The 19,800-nt window shown below is 36.2% G+C and overlaps 2 protein-coding genes across 3 annotated transcripts in view; one reads left to right on the top strand and one right to left on the bottom strand.

The window, feature by feature from the left end:
- Positions 1-341: 341 nt before the first annotated feature.
- Positions 342-9,741, top strand: LOC138304822 (uncharacterized). Of its 2 annotated transcripts, none has more exons than XM_069245130.1 (4): positions 342-458; positions 5,836-6,087; positions 6,475-6,945; positions 7,190-9,741. In XM_069245130.1, exons 1-4 carry the CDS (start codon positions 455-457, stop codon positions 8,557-8,559), a joined length of 2,097 nt encoding a protein of 698 aa, XP_069101231.1. In that variant the 5' UTR covers positions 342-454; the 3' UTR covers positions 8,560-9,741. The 2 variants fall into 2 exon arrangements, with proteins under 2 accessions (XP_069101231.1, XP_069101233.1); XM_069245132.1 differs by having other exon boundaries at positions 6,478-6,945.
- A 3,621-nt stretch (positions 9,742-13,362) lies between these two features.
- Positions 13,363-19,800, bottom strand: part of LOC138304823 (protein starmaker-like) — a 29,367-nt gene continuing 22,929 nt past the window's right edge. Inside the window, exon 3 of the mRNA XM_069245133.1 lies at positions 13,363-17,398. Coding sequence (XP_069101234.1) covers positions 16,461-17,398 — 938 coding nt within the window. The 3' untranslated portion in view covers positions 13,363-16,460. The remainder of the gene's footprint in view (positions 17,399-19,800) is intronic.

Below are 19,800 nucleotides of genomic sequence, written 5' to 3' on the forward strand. Positions count from 1 at the left end.
AAGTTTTGGCCGATACCTTGCTTACAATGCATTATAATGAAGGTGTCCTAAGTCATTTTACAACATAAGAAAGTATTATATGTTTATTATTTGTAGCCAAATTAATAATGAAATTCGACGTTCATGTATTATAATTATTTGCACAAAAATAGCAGTAGATATCTATATACAATGTAATAAGTTAATCATTTGACAGTGAAAATATTTCATTTTCATATCAAATTGAAGAATTGAGAGGATAACATTTTATTTAATTCAATTTAGAATAGGCCTACATGTTGTGTGCGCATTTTTTTTGCGTGACATAAGCAAGTGAAATAAAGATTGATAGTGAAGCGTAAATATCGTGTTTATTTGTAATACAAGGAAATAAATGGCGAATGGCCGGAAATATCTCCTTGGTTTACCCCAATGTATCATCGTGACCTGAGCAGTTAGGAGCTGGAACTCTGTTATGGGTAAGTCGCATTCTAAATCATAAGTTAAAAGTTTTCTCTAATTAATCTCCCGTTTTATTTTTGTTATTATTCTTTTGACTTTTGACTCAATAACTATCATGACTTTCAATATTTCATATCTACGGAAGGTTATTTTCCTCTTCCACGTTGTTATAAACAACACGACAACCACACGAGGTACTAGTGGTTAGGGTGATTAGGAAAAGCCCCAGAAAAAACGAGCACTCAAACAGATTTAGTTCGTTTTTGTTTAAAAAATAGAATATTTAGATATTTTTCTAGCAAATTAGTGGGTGGTACTCCCGATACGATGAAGTTGTTTACCAATTCGATTCACCAGTTCTTGAAATGTGATTACGACACAACTCTCATAATCAATGTAAAAAATTACTGAAGCACCTGAAGTATTTTTGTAAGATATAGCAAAAATAACATTAAAAGTCATATAACACTTTTCCCATTAAGAAGTATTGTTTCAACAAGGAAACTACAATACGGTTCACAACAATATTATCTTCAAAAAAGCATCTTTATCTCTTTTTTCGGGGAAATCATTTCCTGCGAAGCTGAAAATAATGATATCAATGTTCTTTAGTTCTGATATAACGAGAGGTGCGTTAGTTCCCTATTAGAGGGGGCATTATTTGGCGATAAGGGGTTAATACATAGAGGAATGTATTACTATCTATAGGAATAAGGGGAGGTAATGGACTGTAGTTTTTGAAATATAGACAGATTTCAGTGGTTCTAAGGGGAGATGAAAATATTTGACTGTGATTTCAGAAATATGTATACCGGAGGTTTCTGTGATTTTGAGGGGAGATGAAAATATTGGACTGTGATTTTGGAAATATATATACCGGAGGTTTTTGTGGTTTTGAGGGGAGATGAAAATATTGTACTGTGATTTTGGAAATATATATACCGGAGGTTTTTGTGGTTTTGAGGGGAGATGAAAATATTGGACTGTGATTTTGGAAATATATATACTGGAGGTTTTTGTAGTTATGAGGGGAGATGAAAATATTGGACTGTGATTTTGGAAATATATATACTGGAGGTTTTTGTGATTTTGAGGGGAGATGAAAATATTGGACTGTGATTTTGGAAATATATATACTGGAGGTTTTTGTGATTTTGAGGGGGAGATGAAAATATTGGACTGTGATTTTGGAAATATATATACTGGAGGTTTTGTGATTTTGAGGGAGGGAGATGAAAATATTGGACTGTGATTTTGGAAATATATATACCGGAGGTTTTTGTGGTTTTGAGGGGAGATGAAAATATTGGACTGTGATTTTGGAAATATATATACTGGAGGTTTCTGTGATTTTGAGGGGAGATGAAAATATTGGACTGTGATTTTGGAAATATATATACCGGAGGTTTTTGTGGTTTTGAGGGGAGATGAAAATATTGGACTGTGATTTTGGAAATATATATACCGGAGGTTTTTGTGATTTTGAGAGGAGATGAAAATATTGGACTGTGATTTTGGAAATATATATACCGGAGGTTTTGTGGTTTTGTGGGGATATACAAATATTGGACTGTGATTTTGGAAATATATATACCGGAGGTTTTTGTGGTTTTGAGAGGAGATGAAAATATTGGACTGTGATTTTGGAAATATATATACCGGAGGTTTTTGTGGTTTTGAGGGGATATACAAATATTGGACTGTGATTTTGGAAATATATATACCGGAGGTTTTTGTGGTTTTGAGGGGAGATGAAAATATTGGACTGTGATTTTGGAAATATATATACTGGAGGTTTCTGTGGTTTTGAGGGGAGATGAAAATATTGGACTGTGATTTTGGAAATATATATACCGGAGGTTTTTGTGGTTTTGAGGGGAGATGAAAATATTGGACTGTGATTTTGGAAATATATATACTGGAGGTTTTGTGATTTTGAGGGGAGATGAAAATATTGGACTGTGATTTTGGAAATATATATACCGGAGGATTTGTGGCTTTGAGACGAGATGAAAATATTGGACTGTGATTTTGGAAATATATATACTGGAGGTTTCTGTGATTTTGAGGGGAGATGAAAATATTGGACTGTGATTTTGGAAAATATATATACCGGAGGTTTCTGTGATTTTGAGGGGAGATGAAAATATTGGACTGTGATTTTGGAAATATATATACTGGAGGTTTCTGTGATTTTGAGGGGAGATGAAAATATTGGACTGTGATTTTGGAAATATATATACTGGAGGTTTTTGTGATTTTGAGGGGAGATGAAAATATTGGACTGTGATTTTGGAAATATATATACTGGAGGTTTTTGTGGTTTTGAGGGGAGATGAAAATATTGGACTGTGATTTTGGAAATATATATACCGGAGGTTTTTGTGGTTTTGAGGGGATATACAAATATTGGACTGTGATTTTGGAAATATATATATACTGGAGGTTTCTGTGATTTTGAGGGGAGATGAAAATATTGGACTGTGATTTTGGAAATATATATACTGGAGGTTTTTGTGGTTTTGAGAGGAGATGAAAATATTGGACTGTGATTTTGGAAATATATATACTGGAGGTTTTTGTGATTTTGAGGGGAGATGAAAATATTGGACTGTGATTTTGGAAATATATATACTATATATACTGGAGGTTTTTGTGGTTTTGAGAGGAGATGAAAATATTGGACTGTGATTTTGGAAATATATATACTGGAGGTTTCTGTGATTTTGAAGGGAGAAGAAAATATTGGACTGTGATTTTGGAAATATATATACTGGAGGTTTTTGTGATTTTGAGGGGAGATGAAAATATTGGACTGTGATTTTGGAAATATATATACCGGAGGTTTTTGTGGTTTTGAGAGGATATACAAATATTGGACTGTGATTTTGGAAATATATATATACTGGAGGTTTCTGTGATTTTGAGGGGAGATGAAAATATTGGACTGTGATTTTGGAAATATATATACCGGAGGTTTTTGTGGTTTTGAGGGGAGATGAAAATATTGGACTGTGATTTTGGAAATATATATACTGGAGGTTTTTGTGATTTTGAGAGGAGATGAAAATATTGGACTGTGATTTTGGAAATATATATACTGGAGGTTTTTGTGGTTTTGAGGGGAGATGAAAATATTGGACTGTGATTTTGGAAATATATATAGGGGTTTGTGTTTGAGGGAGATGAAAATATTGGACTGTGATTTTGGAAATATATATACTGGAGGTTTTTGTGGTTTTGAGGGGAGATGAAAATATTGGACTGTGATTTTGGAAATATATATACTGGAGGTTTTTGTGGTTTTGAGGGGAGATGAAAATATTGGACTGTGATTTTGGAAATATATATACTGGAGGTTTTTGTGATTTTGAGGGGAGATGAAAATATTGGACTGTGTGATTTTGGAAAATATGTATAGCGGAGGTTTCTGTGGTTTTGAGAGGATATGAAAATATTGGACTGTGATTTTGGAAATATATATATACTGGAGGTTTCTGTGATTTTGAGGGGAGATGAAAATATTGGACTGTGATTTTGGAAATATATATACCGGAGGTTTTTGTGATTTTGAGGGGAGATGAAAATATTGGACTGTGATTTTGGAAATATATATACTGGAGGTTTTTGTGATTTTGAGGGGAGATGAAAATATTGGACTGTGATTTTGGAAATATATATACTGGAGGTTTTGTGTTTTGAGGGGAGATGAAAATATTGGACTGTGATTTTGGAAATATATATACTGGAGGTTTTTGTGATTTTGAGGGAGATGAAAATTTGGACTGTGATTTTGGAAATATATTATACGGAGGTTTTGTGGATTTTGAGGGGATATAAATATTGGACTGTGATTTTGGAAATATATATACTGGAGGTTTTTGTGTTTTGAGGGAGATGAAAATATTGGACTGTGATTTGGAAATATATTGGAGGTTTGTGGTTTTGAGGGAATGAAAATATTGGACTGTGATTTTGGAAATATATATACCGGAGGTTTTTGTGGTTTTGAGGGGAGATGAAAATATTGGACTGTGATTTTGGAAATATATATACTGGAGGTTTCTGTGGTTTTGAGGGAGATGAAAATATTGGACTGTGATTTTGGAAATATATATACTGGAGGTTTTTGTGTTTTGAGGGGAGATGAAAATATTGGACTGTGATTTTGGAAATATATATACTGGAGGTTTCTGTGATTTTGAGGGAGATGAAAATATTGGACTGTGATTTTGGAAATATATATACTGGAGGTTTTTGTGATTTTGAGGGGAGATGAAAATATTGGACTGTGATTTTGGAAATATATATACTGGAGGTTTTTGTGATTTTGAGGGGAGATGAAAATATTGGACTGTGATTTTGGAAATATATATACTGGAGGTTTTTGTGGTTTTGAGGGGAGATGAAAATATTGGACTGTGATTTTGGAAATATATATACTGGAGGTTTCTGTGATTTTGAGGGGAGATGAATATATTGGACTGTGATTTTGGAAAATATGTATACCGGAGGTTTTTGTGGTTTTGAGGGGAGATGAAAATATACGACTGTGATTTTGGAAATATATATACTGGAGGTTTTTGTGGTTTTGAGGGGAGATGGAAATATTGGACTGTGATTTTGGAAATATATATACCGGAGGTTTTGTGGTTTTGAGGGGAGATGAAAATATTGGACTGTGATTTTGGAAATATATATACTGGAGGTTTCTGTGGTTTTAAGGGGAGATAATAGAGGAGGGGTAACTTGTTGGTTTATAAGGGCACACCAAGAGTCGGGCGTGAAAATGTCAGAGGTCACCTGCCAGTCCACGTGAGGTTTTCCCGGGCACTCTGGTTTCTCCTCTAACTCTAAGACCCCTCGAGGGCCATCGAAAGTGATTTGTATAAGTTGTATAACTTGTTTCGCAATCGATGTAAAATGAATAAAGTTTAAATCAAATGTTCTTAATATTTTTCAAATGTCAAAAAGATTTTCTGGAGTGCGTGTTTATTACAAAAAAGAATAATGACCATAGGACGGCACCCTGAAGAACTCAACGTTTGTACAAGCCACTGAGAATAGTGGAAATACTTTGAAAGGCAATCGTGGAGAATGAGAATGTCATTTACTCAAATGTTCATTTTGGACAGCAACATGGCAGCATCACATACATGTGCTAGCTCGTCCTACATTCTAGGACGTAGGACTTCTTTCGCATGACCTTTAGAGAAATTTCGCAATCCCCATTACAGCTCGGTAATATTCATATAACATAATATTATATGACCCATATGTGATCGCCTAATTTGTATAGAAGTTGCCAATTTAACAATATATTTTCTCTTTATTTTGCCATTTTTGAGTTTCAGTTTTGGTTTTATTCTTATGCCCATCTTTTGTTTTTGCCAGCTTCTAGAAACAATTGGGAATGCAGTCTCTGCAACGGCATCAACGGCGAGCGTGACGTCACATGTAACTCATGTGGACAACACAGAAAGGACGGTGATCACTATTCGCGCCGGAAGTCGTCATCCGGGAGACGAGGTGGTAGGAATGGAGTCAAGTACGATTGGGACAGTGTATCCAGAGGCAGGGGGCAGTCTTCAGATCGAGGTTCAGATGATCCTCCCCCGAAAAGATATGGAGCTCGAACAAGATACGGTAGGTCAACCTTAGCTGCAGCTATTGTAGCTCATAAGATTTTTCGATTCTGTTTCCGTCTTAAGATACAGTACGGCCGGGTACGTTTTATTCGTTGTAGGTCAACCTAAATATCGGTATAACATTATTTTAATTTCAAAGGAAAAACGTCATGTGTATAGGACAATCTTGTATAAATTCAAACAGTTTCCATTGTTATGAAATTATTAACTATTTGCAGTTAGATGGATTTAAGAATCGGATAGTGAGGATCGTTCTATTAGAATACACTGTAGCCCCATTTCATCCAACTGAATGTTATTTTAGTTTGAAATAGAATAGCATTCGCTACGTAACACTTTCCCTATATATCTCATCAAATAAGAAATACGTGTGTTATTTGTTCAGAAGACGACCAAGCCGGAAGTCCATGGAAATGTTCAGAATGCACCTACTATAACAAAACTGCGTCGCACAAATGTACGATGTGTCACAAGTCTACACGTCCGGGAGATCAGCGGGTATATTCTTCACGGTCAGGCGCAGATCAGGAATATTCTACACGATATGGAGGACCGCAGGGTGGTCCCTCGCGCTATGGTGGACAACAGGGAGGTTCTTCACGGTCAGGGACAGAACAGGAATATTCTACACGATCTGGAGGACCGCAGAGTGGTCCCTCATGCTACAATGGGCAGCAGGGAGGTTCTTCACGGCCAAGGGAGACGCAGGTATGTCCCAGAGGACCACCGCATGATGACAGGATGAGATATCCGCACAGACCCCCTTCGCCATCATACAAAGAAAACAATCCACCTGTTAGTAGAAATCCAGACAGATCCAGTCAAAACAGACGCTGGACGCAAGAGGATGACAGAAGTGAGATATCCTTACTGTTAATGATTAGCTCTCTTCGATAATAGTTGTCAGTTTATATTATCTAAACCAGATCATAATGTCAAATTGATTTCGGGTGTGCACACTCTTTGTATGACACCATATGTTTTATAAACACCAGTTTGTTTGTTATCCTATTCTGATGATTCTTTTCCTTACAAATGAATACTGATTGTCCCGCGGAAGTCTTTCATGCTAGCAAGAATTATTGGTTGATATGTTGTAGGACCCAGGCGGGCCAGGACGGCTAGAACTCCCTCACCAGGCCCATTTAATGACTCGACCCCAAGTTCCAGAAACCCCAGGTCAAATCCAAGGTCAAGGAATAACAACAAACCGGTGTGGGATGAATGTGTGGATAGTAAAGAACGACGATTGGTTCTTTTAGGTAAAACCGGAAGCGGAAAAAGCGCAACTGGTAATAGTATTTTGAGCGGCGACTATTTCCGCTCCCAAATTTCTGGAGTATCCATCACCCGAGCCTGTCGACGAGGCGTGGTCCAAAGGAACGGAAAAGAAATCCACGTGGTCGACACTCCGGGAATATTCGACACGGATGTAGATAATGATGAGACGACTAAAGAGATCGTCAAGTGCATAGGGATAACAGCACCGGGACCACATGCCTTTATTCTCGTCCTTCGCATCGGGCGTTTTACACAAGAAGAACGTGATTCAGTGGAACATTTCATAGAAAGTTTTGGTAAATCAGTTGAGAAATATATGATTGTCCTATTTACAGGAATGGATAGCCTACACGACGAGCGAATGACACTTGATGATCATCTGAGGCGAATTCCATCCGGACTGGCAAGCGTCCTGAAACGTTGTCGTGGACGCTGTGTCGGATTCAACAACAAAGGGACATCGCAAGAGGTATCGCGTCAGGTTGACGAACTGATGGAAATGGTTGAAGAACTTTACGAAACGAACCAAGGGCGATATTATACAAACGACATGTACACGGAGGCAGAGAACGTCATCAGGATGAGGGAAGCAGAGATCAAAAGCATGGCAGAGGAGAACAAGCGACGTGACATCGAAAAGCTGGTGGACGAAAACGATAGATATCATAGACAGATGCTCCAAAAGTACGAGGAACAGCAGTATGAATTAGAGAGGAAGCTAAGGGAGGCAGAATCCAGGGAAAGTAAAACTGGGAGAGATAGACGACAACGAACTGAAAAAATTGACAAAGACGTCAGATCAATTCGAGCACAAATTGAAGGGGAGCGACGTGCTGGGCGTAAAGTAAGCCAGCGACTTCAGAATTCTCTACTAGACTTGGAGGCTGAGCGCGACAGAATCGTCAAAACGGACGCTAGTGTGAAAAAGATGCAGACGGATATAGAAACACTACGACAACAGCTGCAAGGGATGAAAAGGAAGGTATCCAATGCAAGACGTGAACAGAATGATGATAAGGAGAAGCGACTGAAAGAACTGGAGAAGAAATACGCTGAATCAGAGAATGCAACAAGGGAAGTTGTGAGGAAAGAAGTGGAAAGCGGCAAAATGGGAATCGGCGATCAACTACTCACCACTGTGATTGGTTTAGGTAAGGCCATCTGGAAAGGCCTTACTAAAATCTTCTAAACATGTGTCAGTAAAATCGAATAAAATGTTTATTTACGGACTGAAAATGTCCTCTAAAGTTTTATAATCGTCCTACGATTCCATCATCCGCTGGTTCACTTAGTTTATGACAGGATCACGATTTGATCTTCTTGACTCCTCTTTCAATGTTCGATAGTCTCCGTACTTCTAAAATTCTTGGTCCTCATATATCATCTGACGTGGTGAAGCAGGTCTACCTTGAAAGAGTTGACAGTAGACTTTTTTAGGAATACGTTTGGCTTATAGCTGATGGAAACATGTATGAAGTGCTTGCGACCCTCTTTTCCCACTTCATATAGGTTTGTGGAAGAAGCTCTGCTTAAAGTAAAATTAGGGTTGGTTTCAGATATATGTATGTTATGTCTATTTGAAACTATGTCAAAATGAATTTGGTATAAGTCACAAAACTTGAACATGCCTTTTTTATACATATTTGCAAAAATATTTTGGGAGTCTCATCACTTTAACTTTTCGACAAATATTAAAGATAAAACAAGTGGTAGGTTCTGGAAGTCCTAGTTCTACACATGCTGATGGAAATATGATTCAAAATTAAATCAAAAGTAAGATGTAAGGCATTGATGTGTAAATGATCAACCTTCTTACAATACAAATGTTGATGGGGGATGTCTCAATATCAAATTCGATAAGTGATGTCTAAACGCTCAACCTTCTTGCTCTACAAATGTTGATGGGGGATGTCTCAATATCAAATTAGATCAGTGATGTCTAAATTTTCAACCTTCTTGCTCTACAAATGCTGATGGGGAAGGTCCCAATATCAAATAGATAAGTTATGTTTAAATGTTCAATCTTCTTGCTCTACCAATGCTGATGGGGATGTCTAAAAATCAAAAACCAAGGGCAGGATATAAGAAAATTTACAAATTGTTATGCTGAATGTGTCAAAATCAAACAGAGGTAGGATGTAATGAAGTGATGTCTGAATGTCCAAGCTTCTTGCTCTACAAATAACTGATGGGGAATGTTGCAAAATTAAGGACAGGAAGTAAGGCTGATAGGAACGTCTTAAAATTGCATTAGAGTAAAGTTTTAAGGAATCAATTTCTAACAACTTTCTACTTTGACTACATGTTGTCATATAAAGTCATATTAACTCATTATGATAAAATTTACTAAATTAATCAATTAAAAAAAACACTACGACAACAGCTGCAAGGGATGAAAAAAAAGGTATCCAATGCAAGACGTGAACAGAATGATGATAAGGAGAAGCGACTGAAAGAACTGGAGAAGAAATACGCTGAATCAGAGAATGCAACAAGGGAAGTTGTGAGGAAAGAAGTGGAAAGCGGCAAAATGGGAATCGGCGATCAACTACTCACCACTGTGATTGGTTTAGGTAAGGCCATCTGGAAAGGCCTTACTAAAATCTTCTAAACATGTGTCAGTAAAATCGAATAAAATGTTTATTTACGGACTGAAAATGTCCTCTAAAGTTTTATAATCGTCCTACGATTCCATCATCCGCTGGTTCACTTAGTTTATGACAGGATCACGATTTGATCTTCTTGACTCCTCTTTTCAATGTTCGATAGTCTCCGTACTTCTAAAATTCTTGGTCCTCATATATCATCTGACGTGGTGAAGCAGGTCTACCTTGAAAGAGTTGACAGTAGACTTTTTTAGGAATACGTTTGGCTTATAGCTGATGGAAACATGTATGAAGTGCTTGCGACCCTCTTTTCCCACTTCATATAGGTTTGTGGAAGAAGCTCTGCTTAAAGTAAAATTAGGGTTGGTTTCAGATATATGTATGTTATGTCTATTTGAAACTATGTCAAAATGAATTTGGTATAAGTCACAAAACTTGAACATGCCTTTTTTATACATATTTGCAAAAATATTTTGGGAGTCTCATCACTTTAACTTTTCGACAAATATTAAAGATAAAACAAGTGGTAGGTTCTGGAAGTCCTAGTTCTACACATGCTGATGGAAATATGATTCAAAATTAAATCAAAAGTAAGATGTAAGGCATTGATGTGTAAATGTTCAACCTTCTTACAATACAAATGTTGATGGGGGATGTCTCAATATCAAATTCGATAAGTGATGTCTAAACGCTCAACCTTCTTGCTCTACAAATGTTGATGGGGGATGTCTCAATATCAAATTAGATCAGTGATGTCTAAATTTTCAACCTTCTTGCTCTACAAATGCTGATGGGAAAGGTCCCAATATCAAATAGATAAGTTATGTTTAAATGTTCAATCTTCTTGCTCTACCATGGCCCTGCAGGTAGGGCGTTAGAATTATACCTGCTGCCCCTATTGCATGATCGTAAAAGGCGACTAAATTTAGGATCTTATCTTTTCTCTTCTTCCTAACTGACTTTATCTTTCCTAATGCCTCCCTTGGCATCGCCTCATTTTGGCCTTGAGTTGAGCGTTCGCCCCTGTGAGGAAGGCTCTGGGTTCTGTCCCCTGGCCGAGACACACCAAAGTCTATAAAAGTGGTAGTTTCTGCTCCTGCTTAGCGCTCAGCATACAGGGAGTGGGACGACTGGTTCGCCCGTTGTCAGTATAATGTGACCGGGTGGGGTGTGTTGCTTGGTGTCTTCGGCGGCATGCTTCAGTGATATAGCACTATAAAAAGGGCAAAAGTTCCACTATACAAAAAGACACAACACGAATATACCGCAGTCTCCAAAACACGCACCTCGCACAACATACACGCAACGCTACGCATACATGGGAGGCCGTCCTTACATGACCACAGCTGTTATAGGACGTTAATAAATCAAACAAACAAACAAACAAAAAAAAATTGCTCTACCAATGCTGATGGGATGTCTAAAAATCAAAAACCAAGGGCAGGATGTAAGAAAATTTACAAATTGTTATGCTGAATGTGTCAAAATCAAACAGAGGTAGGATGTAATGAAGTGATGTCTGAATGTCCAAGCTTCTTGCTCTACAAATACTGATGGGGAATGTTGCAAAATTAAATTAGCAGTAGAATGTAAGAAGTGTTGTCTGATGCTGATGAAGGAATATCTCAAAAATCAAACAAGGGGTAGGATGTAAGAAAATGAGGTCTAAATCCTGATGGGGGAATGTCTAAATATCAAATTAGATGTATAATTTAAGAAAGTGATATCTTAATGTTAAATCTTATAGCTATACAAATGCTGATAAGGAATGTCTCAAAATCAAATCAAATTAAGGACAGGAAGTAAGGCTGATAGGAACGTCTTAAAATTGCATTAGAGTAAAGTTTTAAGGAATCAATTTCTAACAACTTTCTACTTTGACTACATGTTGTCATATAAAGTCATATTAACTCATTATAATAAAATTTACTTAATTAATCAATTAAAACAAACAAAAGAGACAGACTGATAACTAATTTATTCTTTATGAAAGTCATTCTGATAATTTTACATGTTTAAGAATGTAAAGAGAACTTAAGACATAAAAGGGAAATAAAAATGGCCATGTATGACATGGATAGGATGGGTAGCTTATTACATCAACAAACCAGTCTCCCAGGGCATTCAACATATACAAAATATACACATTTAAGCTGGGATCTTATGTTGAAAACATTCTATTAACACATTCACCCCTGAAGACACGCTTAGACTCTTCTAAATCAAACACTAGATCAGTCAATTATGAAATTTCAGGGGTGAATGAATCAATTTTATAAAAATATGTTGTTTTCACTCATAGCTGCGAATGTCTCCTGTTGAAAAAATGCTGTTTTTGCTATTGATGAAAGTATGTGAAATAAAATTTGGGAAGCATTACAGTAGTAAGTGTAATTTTTAACCAGGTATTCTACATACATTGTTAATGCCAAAAATTAATCAGCATCAAAGAACAAAGAATTTAGTGTTAAGGCTTGTTTTAATTTGATGTGGAGATAAAAGTCTCTGACCATCATTGCCACTATACTAAACTACAGAATAACGAGTGACTTTAAATATAAATTAATATAACACTAGAATTAATGGCAGAAAAAAACTTGTAGAAAAGAAAATTCTTCAGATAAAAAGCTAAAAATACAATACAATAATTTACAAGATATCCTCAGAAGAGGTACATGTATCACAGATATATGGCTCAACGTTTACAGGTAACAGTACATCGTACCACGTACTGGCAACAATACATCGTACAGAATGTACCCCCGTACAGGTAACAATACAATGTACCTATAAACAGGTAACACGTTAGTGTACACAATGTACCTATGTACAGGTAACAATACAAGTGTTCAATATATCAAGAGACAATGACTTTACCATGGAAAGCTGTGACAAAAATATCTAATAAATAATAGCAACAATTGGACGGATCATGTTTCTAATAAAATAATTCTTCACAAGATTACCTGTAACTTCACAACTTACTTGAACCCGGTAATGTCAAATGTTAAAAAATAATAATAAAAAAAGAGAAAATAATCTCATCAATTCCTAATAATTGGACTAAATTTCTTATAACTATCGGTTTATATATGTACTGTGGCTTTCTTCTTATCTGAAACTGATCTCAATGTTAAGAATGAAAACAGGAACAGAAAAATTAGTATTTTTCTTCAGTAACAAAAGTCTGCTTACTGTACACTATTACCATCATTGAAAAGCTTGAACTTCTTTAATTAAATTTAATTTTATTTAAAATAATTAATTCCATAGCACCATACCCTATATGGAATGCATGAAGTACTATTTTGCAGATAAACAAAAGCAAGAAAAAAAATTGTTTTGTATTTTTGTGTGAAACATGTGTAGATAAAGACAATAACAAAAGCAAGAAAAAAAATTGTTTTGTATTTTTGTGTGAAACATGTGTAAGGATAAAGACAATATTAGATGTGGATTCTAACCAAAGTTTAAAGTATCACAGTGGATGAAGGGTTATCCCCCTTTACACATAACAAATTCATTAAACATAGCAATGATAATCTCAATACACGTGGAATTTCAATCAATTTGATATTCTGAATAAATACATAATCATGATCCCTAGATATTAAATAAATCAACAGTTTAAAATGTGACTGATGTGCTGAGGATTGTATGAACTGATAATATTATACAGTGGACATTGTGTTAAAAGACCACTTAAAACACAATCTTGTGATTTATGAAGCTTAATATTATATAACGGATGGCTTCACATTTCAATATTTTTCAAATAAAATGATCACCTGTCTACAAAGGATGATTTTTAATTCACATCTTCTGAAGTGACTATAAACCAAACAGCCTAAGACGGACTTGAACATGTCAGTCCATAACATACAAGGTCAACAAATCTCAATTATCACATAAATAAACATGGACGGAGTACACAAGTTGTAAATAAATTAAATTTACTGTACATATAAACTGCCGAATTGTGATCAGGCTAGGAAGGGTTATCTACCCTTGGGGTAGGAATTTCTAATGTGTTATGTCAACATCGACTCCTAGGAGCAGATAACTCTATTTAAAGAAAAAGACTTGATATCGTGTCACATCATAACAGAAGAATCAATTTCAAAGAACATGCATATCATTATAACACTGAACATAAATCTCATTAAAGTGGAAATACAAATTGAGAATGATATCACAAATCATTATCGGAATGTATTTTTACAACTCACTGTAGTAAATCTACTTTCAAAGGATGTAAAAATTTTAGGATACATTCAACATTTGTGTAACTTAAAAACAGAAATCATAAAACACATGATTTTCTCAGAATGAATTAATTTGATAATTTGTCTGTCTTTTAGTGTGTTATGAAGGAATCCGTTATCTAACTATTAATTATACCTACAATCATGCAGACATAGCACCTTGTTTGATTTTTAACTCGACAGAGCAACTAACAATGTACCATAATGTAGTATTCCGTCTTTGTAGATTACAGAGTTAGCTCCCTTGAGGGTAGGTATCGATTGTTACGTCATCATTTTATGAGCTCAATTCACAGTTTTCTCTGAAACGTATAACTCTGTAATATGCAAATACGGAATCCTGTTAAACAGACAATTCAGTCTAAGAGTACATCAAAATTTGCATATATATTGGAAACAAACCATTTCTTATGGAAATTAGATTAGTTGGTTTTACTGTGATATGCCAGAAACGCCCGCTGTAGTGAAATGTATGTGAAATATTCAAACTTGCTTGCTGTCCGCCATTACACATTGTGGTCCAACATATTGTATGCCGAACTCTGGTCCTTGCTAGTGTAGTAAAGAAGTTTTTGTCTAGAACTAGTCAAATCGCCCTTACAGTAGTGTGTTTACGTTATTAGGTGCATGTTCTTGTCTAAATATAATTTCACCAACTCCTTAGTGGTGATATATTGCATTTGATTAACGTACGACTGCTTTGGCTCGGGTATGGGTACAGCATACATGTTATACTTGCTTAATCTTATTGATCAACGATTTGGAATTTCAACGGTATCAATCAAAATACTTAACAATGTCGTGTTATTTGTCAATATTTCTTGTTTCATGTTTCATAAGGAATATAGTTCAATACATTTATGTCCTATTTTGCCTCGTGGTAATATAACAGAACTGGCCTCATTAAATTGTCCCTTTAAAGCTAAAGAGTATGACAGTATGCTCACAGATGCAGTGTATAAACTTTCATTACAAATTGAGGTTCAGCTGATATCAATCTCGTTTGTTCAAACTAAATGCATTACCAGAAAGATAATGATGAAACTATTCTGATGTATCATTATTAATCTTTTAACATTATAAATATTAGTTGTTACCCCTTACCCTGTCTACTTATAGGAAATATACAGTAGCTAGGCCACTAATGGGAGATACTATGATGTATACCAGTATACGATACATTTTTTGGTATTATATTTCATGTTTGCTGTTAGCCAGTGAAATAATCAATATTCATGTCTTTATAGCAACCACAAAGGCATTGAAAGTTTATGCACAGCCAACATTTCATTTTATAGGGTTCACATTATCTTCCACCAATGGAGTGATAAAGGAAATAAATCAATCTCAAGGGAGATAACTTTAACCCCCAAATTAGCATCATAATCTACAGATTTTTCAATCACAAAAAAATTGTGTTTGCTATTTGTTTCTTAATTCTTAAATGTTCTTTTCTCTTGAATGTCAAGTGGAAAATAAAACTAACAGATTATATCTCTTAAAATTTGATAAGAAATTATTACATTCTTGAATTGGAATACGTATGTAGTCTCCATGAAGTTGACTGCTGTTTATAAGTTGAAGCTGAAAAGAAATCTAATATTGATGTCCATACACAGTAAACCTAAGTATATCACTACCATCAGGCTGTGTATAACATTGTCTTCTGAAACCCTTCTCTAACTATCATATGTAATGCTTAATGTAAATAGTTCGTTGTAATTCTTCATGTTGTCAAACCTTAACATAATGCTAACACTATGTATCACCACTTTCGTTCCAAATCCATATCTATAGATATTGAAAACATCAGTTAATTACACCTATTGTTATACGTCCATATCTGATTCTCATCCACACTTGTTGTAGACCTATGACCTCTACAGCTGAAGGTCAGGCACCAGTTCTGACCCAGTGTAAGATCAGAATGACACTTGATATATACTGTATACCATATTCAACCGTATATGTGCCCTCGTACTAAAAGGCATCTCTCAAGCTCACCTTTTATCATAAGGTAAAGTATAGCCATTGAACTAAAATACTTATCAAATGTAGACTTACAATATGAATACCATACACTGTAGTTTGGTCATATTTTTGCACACAGGGCACTCACTAGGTTGAATACAGTACCTTAAAACTTTAGCACATCCATCCGTTCTATTCCTGGGTAGCCAGTGTAGGGACCAATAGATGCTGATCTAGTGATATCAATGTTATAGTATGGTACAGGACTTAGACGGTTGGTTTTGTGTGCCTCCGTTCCCATACTCAGACAACTTTACATCCTTTTTATCCAGCTCCTTTTTGAGAGTGCTGATCTCTTTATCCTTCTCCTCGTCCTCCTTTGCCAGCCTCAGTAGCTGCTGTTGTAGATCTTTGATCTTCTGTTCACTGTCCTCACTCCCTCCGTCGTGTATCTGGCTACGGAGCTTCTTTATCTCCTCCTCCAGTTTACTAATGTGTAATTGCTTTTCCTCGTTTTCCTTGCTAACCTCAGTCACTTTTGATTCCATTGCTACATATTTGCCTTTTATCTCATCAAACTGACTTTTCATTTTGTTGAATTCTGACTCCAAATTAACATTTTGGTCCATGAGTTGTTGGAATGCCTCTTTCTCTGCATTCTGATTCATTAACATAGATTCCTGTTGCTGCTGTTTCTCTTCTTCCTCCTTCTGTTTTTGTTCTTCCTCTTTACTCTCTTCATTTGTCTGTTCATTCTGTTCCTCCTCTGGCTTGCTAGATTCCTCTGTCTGAGAATCGTTCGCTGTCTCTGCTGCGACTACACCACCGACAGGATCGGCTGGCCCACTCTCTGATGTAGACTTCTCCTCTTCATCTTTCTGTTCTTCAGTTTTTGTTTCTGTTTCCTGTGTGGGTTCTGCTTCTTTTTCATCACCCACTTCTGTTTTTTCCTCTGTTTTTTCCTCTGTTTTCTCCTCTGTTGTTTCTTGCTGTCCTTCGTCTCCAGTCGGAACAGTCTCCTGTTCAGTTGTCTGCTGACCCTCGTTATCATCTTTCATTGCCTCTGAATCCATGTTTTCACCTGAGTTGTCTGCCCCTGTTGCTATGGTGTCTAGTTCCCCTCTATCCTCTGACTGTGAATCCCCTGTCAGTCCTTCTGTCAATACACAGCCCTCTACCTTGTGTCCTGCAGCAGAACAATAGTATAAAATTAGTCATAAATATTTGTATGCCTTTTTCAAATACAATTTAACAGGTACTGTATTTTCCTGAGAACAAATTGCAACTTCTTTCCCTGAAAACCGGGAGTGCGACCTATATCATATTAATTATCATTATCTAGATGAAAATTAAATTGTGTTATACCAGAAGTAATTACAATCGGTTAACGTTTTTCAGATGAAGCTTGTGTTTTAGCTGAAATACTGTATTTGAGGTAATTAGCATCCCTCACCTTGTATAAGCACTCCTGCCCTCTTTTGAATGGGTTGAAGCTATATGAACGCCCCACCATCCCATAAAATAAATGTTTAACAGCTGACCACTGTTATGATTAAACGACTATAACATCAGTATTAAGTATACCGATCGCTAATTACATGACATTCAAGTTATGACATGTATATAAACTTGCTCTAGTCTTTCACATTTGCATCACAATGTAATACCTACCTAATTGGTTTCACAAGGAAAGACAGCATATCAATGTTTACTATGACAGATTAATATGCCATGAGTACAGAAAGAGTTAAAATCTGCCTTGTTTAGATTATTTTGTTTACAGCTTATGTTTTGATTTCCTAATAAGCCCCCCTCACTTTGTTATATTTCTTTAAGTGGCCTTGGCTCTATTTATGGTGAATATGGTAAATACAATTGATTACTGTTTTTCAGATAAAACTTGTGTTTTACCTGAAATAAATATTGATTATCATTTTTTTTTTATGGAATTTCTGTTTAACCTGAAACAAGTAAAGATATAGGGATGGAAAGGTGTGTATTTTTTCAATCAACCTGTCTTTTTGTTCGAGGTTAAAGAGCATGCAGTAATTCAGTTATTGCATGATTTCTCGTCACTCGGGACTTATAACCCACTCGCTTCGCTCGGGAGTAATAAATCCCTTATTACTCGAAAGCCATGCAATAACCATTACTTACTTAACATTTTTCAGATAGAAATAGTGTTTTACCTGCACAAGCTATTGCTCTAGTTAATGATTGTAATTCAAATGAGAACTTCAATATGTCAGTGTCTAAATACAAAACAAGAGGCCCAAAGGGCCTTAACGGTCATCTGACTACCTTGGCAATAGTAAAACTAATTATATATGGTGTCACTTTGTCAGGACCATGTCAGGATCATTTTCAATTTCTTTCAACAAATTTTATTTCAAACAAGAGGCCCAAGGGCCTTAACATATAGGAAATTAATTAGATATAGTGTCATGGCAGCCATGGGATTTGGGATCAACCAGAGGTGTAACAATACTTTGTCGGGACCATGTCAGGATCATTTCATGCAAGTTTCAGCCAAATCGCAACGGTAGAACTTGAGAAGAAGTTCAAAATATGTTTTCAAGATGGCGGCTGTGGTGGCCATCTTGGATTTCGCATCAACCCGAAAAATAACAACACTTTGTTAGGACCATATCAGGATCATTTCATGCAAGCTTCAGCCAAATCACAACGGTAGAACTTGAGAAGAAGTTCAAAATGTGTTTTCAAGATGGCGGCTGTGGCGGCCATCTTGGGTTTCGGATCAACCTAAAAAATAACAACACTTTGTCAGGACCATGTCAGGATCATTTCATGCAAGTTTCAGTCAAATCGCACCGGTAGAACTTGAGAAGAAGTTCAAAATGTGTTTTTAAGATGGCGGCTTTGGCGGCCATCTTGGATTTCGGATCGACCCAAAAAAATAACAACACTTTGTCGGGACCATCTCAGGATCATTTCATGCAAGTTTCAGCCAAATCGCACCGGTAGAACTTGAGAAGAAGTTCAAAATGTGTTTTCAAGATGGCGGCTGTGGCGGCCATCTTGGATTTCAGATCGACCTGAAAAATAACAACACTTTGTCGGGACCATGTCAGGATCATTTCATGCAATTTTCAGCCAAATCCCTTCGGTAGAACTTGAGAAGAAGTTCAAAATGTGTTTTCAAGATGGCGGCTGAGACGGCCATCTTGGATTGCGGATTGACCCGAAAAATAACAACACTTTGTCGGGACCATGTCAAGATCATTTCATGCAAGTTTCAGCCAAATCGTACCATTAGAACTTGAGAAGAAGTTCAAAATGTGTTTTCAAGATGGCGGCTGTGGCTGCCATCTTGGATTTCAGATCGACCCGAAAAATAACAACACTTTGTCGGGACCATGTCAGGATCATTTCATGCAAGTTTCAGCCAAATTGCACCGGTAGAACTTGAGAAGAAGTTCAAAATGTGTTTTCAAGATGGCGGCTGTGGCGGCCATCTTGGATTTCGGTTCGACTCGAAAAATAACAACACTTTGTCGGGACCATGTCAGGATCATTTCATGCAAGTTTCAGCCAAATCGCACCGGTAGAACTTGAGAAGAAGTTCAA

The sequence above is a fragment of the Argopecten irradians genome, chromosome 12 (assembly GCF_041381155.1).
Source record: "Argopecten irradians isolate NY chromosome 12, Ai_NY, whole genome shotgun sequence".
Lineage (NCBI taxonomy): Eukaryota > Metazoa > Mollusca > Bivalvia > Pectinida > Pectinidae > Argopecten > Argopecten irradians.